The following is a 4786-nucleotide window of genomic DNA, read 5'->3' on the forward strand; positions in this document are numbered from 1 at the left end:
TCCAATTGTCCCATAACACAGACTATCCTCAGGTGAACTTATCTCTCTTATTTATTCTGCCAAGACAGACATTGTCACGTCTTTTCTGCTGGGGATGAGAGAGAAAGAGGCTTAGGGTTCAGAGGAACCTCCCTGGCCCCCTCTAGGAAAATCTCCCAATGACTTTCAAAACCTGACTGAGTGTGAGAAATGCCCTCAGCAGATAGAGGCACCAGAAGGAGCCCTGGGGCAGCCCAGCCTCACACATCTGCTTCCTTGGGGGTTTCTGTTATGACTTGTAACACTGTGGGAGGGTAACTATAACCCTGTTGACAGTAATAAGTGGCAAAATCTTCAGGCTGCAGGCTGCTGATGGTGAGAGTGAAATCCGTCCCAGATCCACTGCCGCTGAACCGAGAGGGAATCCCACTTTGCAAACTGGATGCCCTATAGATCAGGAGCTTAGGAATTTTCCCTGGTTTCTGCTGATACCAATTTAAATAATTGCTAAGGCTTTGACTCGCCTGGCAAGTAATGGTCACTCTGTCTCCTACAGATGCAGACTGAGAGGATGGAGACTGGGTCATCTGGATGTCACATCTGGCACCTGAGGTTGGAAACATAAAAACAAATATTCTTACAGTTAATCATGTTATCAGAGGATTTACCTCAAGAGTCAGACAGTACAGTGCACACTGAGTGAGTACATTCTTAGTGTTCTCCTTCCTTACCTGGGAGCCAGAGCAGCAGGAGCCCAAGGAGCTGAGCGGGGACCCTCATGTCCATGCTGTGTCCTGACTGAGACTGACTCCTGCACAGGGTGTGACCAGCCTATAAAAAAGTCTTCGGGGCAGAGGGTTGTGCTCTGGGAACATGCAAATCAGCAGGGGATGGGACAGACTGAGCACAGCTGCAGGGCTGGCTCATCTCAGCAACTCAGCACAGGGGCAGTGTCCCCAGAGTCCCAGGTCAGACTAGGACAGCGCAGATTTGCCTTGAGAGAATACCTTTCTCCTTGGGGACCATACAGTTACAGAACATATTTTTTGAGTGAATTTTCAAAATTGTAATGAACCTAAGACAAGAACTCATTTAATTTTAAATGAACCTAAGACTAGATTAAATAACATATTTTACACTTGTGTTAGGAGTGTATAGGAAAGCATCATTTTTGGCAGAAAATTCATAATAAAGTTGTAGAACGTGGGGCTGTCAGTACTTTCAGTTACTCTCGAAGGAATATGATGAGTGTGAAAGTATTTAGTGCGATACTAACAATGTCTCTGTCAGTGTGACGTTGCTTCATTTTTGAAATGAACATAAAAAGAACTTTTCAGAAGCATCTTCAATAAATTCAATAGAATTTACTAATAAATTTAAGACATTGTTCTTAGCAGTACAAGGAAAAACAATTCACTAACGACGCACAAAGATGATAACTGTGTCACGCATAGATCTGCCGTTACCCAGAGTTATGGGTCTCTTTGAAGCCAGGGACAAAATGGGCTGCACCTTATTCTTGGCGTGACGATCCCCATATTCTATCCCCTTTCCTGACTTTGGTATAATTTCTTGTGGTTCTCCAGCATGGAGAGCTGACTAGTGATACCAGGTCTGATTATTTCAACTAAAATCTCTGTTTCACTCGCTGACTATAGGAGCCTGCATTAGGATCAACTTGAAGCCTTCTCTGAATCTTGGCTCAAATAATCAATTGTTTCAAAGTAGGATGACAAAGGCCACATCCCCTGAGTAATGCTCTGAGCTGCGCTCCCCACCAGCCTGTTCCTGGGGTCTCAGGAGCATCTACCCAAGAACCTGGCTTTCTGGAGAGCAGATGAGGGGGAGGCCCTGGGGAAAGGCCAGGTCAGTGAACCTCTCTCCTTAGTGAGGGTGGCTGCTGCCCAACGCATGTTCTTGCCATGCACCAGGGCATCATCCTGACCCAGATGCCAGCCTCTCTGTCTCACATCCATTTAGAGAGAATCTCCATCTTCTGCCAAGACACTGCCCATGTAGACGAAAAAGTATTTTGCACCCAAATATATCTTAAGCACTGATTTGAACCTCAATACCTCACACTGCTGCTTTTCCCCAGGACAAGTCATCCTCACTGAACAGCAGGGGAAGTGGAGTCAATTACATGAGTATCAGTGGACTGAGAAATACTCCAGGGAGAAGTTCTCATGCATAACTACCAGTGGCCAGACCAAGGTAGTGCAGCCTGTGCACAAACCTCCTGCTGCTTTTCCAGAGGACTGGATTTCTGGGAAATGGCTACCAAACAGGCTACCAGGATCCAGATATCCAGATTCAGAGAGATACATCTCTGGATTCAAATGCACTTCTTTCTTTCTGCATAATTTTAGCAGTCATTGTTACTACGCCTTGGGGGTTCATGTCATTACACTGCAGCTGACTCTCTATGGCCCTTTCTCCTCATCACTGCTCTATCTGAACCTGGGGAAGGCAGCTCAGGCTGCAAATGAGGCAAACATCATGGCCTGGAATTAGCATCCTCTAGGATGGCTATCAATCTCTGATGACAAAGGAGGTGTACACATACCCCAGCTCCCTCACCTCTCAGGTGGAATAACAGAGGCCTTTTTCCAGAGTTTCCATGAGGGCTTGAGCTCTCGTCATCCTCAGAGGTGGCTCTTTGCTGAGGTACCTTTCACTTCCCCTTTCCCTCCTCTCTTCCCTTGCTCACTTGCTTATTTCCTGCACATTGAAAATATACTGGCTGCATGGGAATCTTTGGCATCCTTCTCACTGAGGGGACCCAACCTAATGCATTGGAAAAATCCTCATTCTTGGAGGGCATCATTTTAATGCATAGGGAAATTCCTAAAATTTAAGAAATCTTTAAATTCCCTTTGCCAAACTTTCTTAGATTTGATTTTAGCAGAGATTCATTTTTTCTAGGTCACAAAATCAAAGAAGCCTTCCACAAATGGCTACACACCATGGAGTCCACATAGAGCAGAGAGTCCAAATCCCCCAGAATTTGACATCCCCACATCAGAGAGTCCTGGAGTCTCAGGTTTTTTCTAGGTCTATTGCCTCATAAATCTGCCTTGTGATATTTTTATTCTACTTTAGGGGAAGACCATCGTGGGGATGATGAAAGTTGTTTGGGGAATGAATAATACGCCCCTCCTAAAGACATCATTGTCCTAATATCTGGAATCTATGATTATTACTTATTAATATGTCAAAAAATAACTTGGCAGACATGGTTAAGTTGAGAATTTTGAAGTCAGGAGAGTATCCTGAATTATCTGGGTGAGACCAGCATAATCACAAGGGTCCTTATAATAGGGAGGGAGGAGGGTAACAGCCAGAAGGGACCTCGGACAACGGAGAGTGAAACTGGAGTGATGGAGGAAACGGCCTTGGTGCCAGGAACCTGGGAACATCAAAAAGATGGGACACTCGATATTGGATTCTCTCTCTTGAAGACTCCAGAATTAATAGAGCCCTATTACTCCTTGATTTTATTTCATTGAGACTTCTGACCTCTAGAAATGTAAGATAATACATTTGTGTTATGTGGAGCCAGTAAGGCTGTGGTAATTAGTTACAGCAGCAACAGGAAACCAATGCAAGGGGGAAAGGGTGTGTTTTACTTCCCTAGTGTATCACTGTCCTAGTTCTCCCAAATAGTTATATGTTGTTGTCTTTTGCTGTCAATTTCAACAAGAGACAGAAACCATTTTTTCTATGAGGAGAGCTGCACCACAATTCTTCTTACATAGAAAGTGTCTTGAGTAATTCTGTGGGTTAAGTTTTGTACAATCTTGGTATCTGGGAGCCTGGAAGTCATCTCTCACAGCACATGAGCAGAGGAGAGGGCTGTAGGTTTGTTGTTTTAACATTCATAGGGAAAATTAGATGTACAAGACCCAATCATTTTTTTATATATGCTTTAAGTTCTAGGGTGCATGTGCACAATGTGCATGTTTGTTACATATGTATACATGTGCCATGTTGGTGTGCGGTACCCATTAACTTGTCATTTACATTAGGTATATCTCCTAATGCTATCCCTACCTCCTCTCCCTACCCCACAACAGGCCCCGGTGTGTGATTTCCCCACCCTGTGTCCAAGTGTTTCCACTGTTCAATTCCCACCTATGAGTGAGAACATGTGGTTTTTGGATTTTTGTTCTTGCGATAGTTTGCTGAGAATGATGGATTTCAGCTTCATCCATGTCCCAAGAAAGGACATGAACTCACCCTTTTTTATGGCTGCAAGCAAGGACTGAGTCAGAGAGATGGGGGTGGCAGAGGAGACTAAATGTGGTCAGGGCCATGCAAGATGTGACTCTGCTGCCATATCTGAAGGAAAGGTTCTTGGTGTTTTTAAAGGCTTTGAGCAAGTTGTGCTTTGTAGACCAAACTGTAGAAGGGTCTGGGTTCAAGCTTAGTGTCAGCGTGATGGGAACTAGAATTCGCAGTGAGCTTGTGTTAAGAACTCCACCATGCATTTCTGGCTTTGTCTCTTCTCTGGTTTTATAGGCGGTGGGTTCCTCCATGGAATGAATGTGGCTCTGTGGAAGGAACATAGTTGTGGTCAGACAGACCTAGATTCCAAGTTCAGCTTCAACAACTGCTGACCAAGTGACTTTTATGCAAATCAGCCATGTGCTCTCATGAACAGTTTCCTCCTGTGTGTAATGGGGCACTGAGGGTATGAAAGGGGTCCTGAGGGTTCCACCAGCTGACACACCATGAAGTGAACATACATGTAGAGACAGACACACATACACACACGAGGAGTATCTAATGCCCCTTTTATGCATCC

At 44.6% G+C, this 4786-nt stretch overlaps 1 gene segment (V, D, J or C); it reads right to left on the reverse strand.

The window, feature by feature from the left end:
* Window positions 1–224: 224 nt before the first annotated feature.
* LOC105471722 (immunoglobulin kappa variable 1-39-like) lies at window positions 225–796 on the reverse strand. The segment is given in 2 exon segments: window positions 225–586; window positions 711–796. Coding segments are annotated over 2 exon segments (402 nt in total).
* Window positions 797–4786: the final 3990 nt, after the last annotated feature.

The sequence above is a fragment of the Macaca nemestrina genome, chromosome 13 (assembly GCF_043159975.1).
Source record: "Macaca nemestrina isolate mMacNem1 chromosome 13, mMacNem.hap1, whole genome shotgun sequence".
Lineage (NCBI taxonomy): Eukaryota > Metazoa > Chordata > Mammalia > Primates > Cercopithecidae > Macaca > Macaca nemestrina.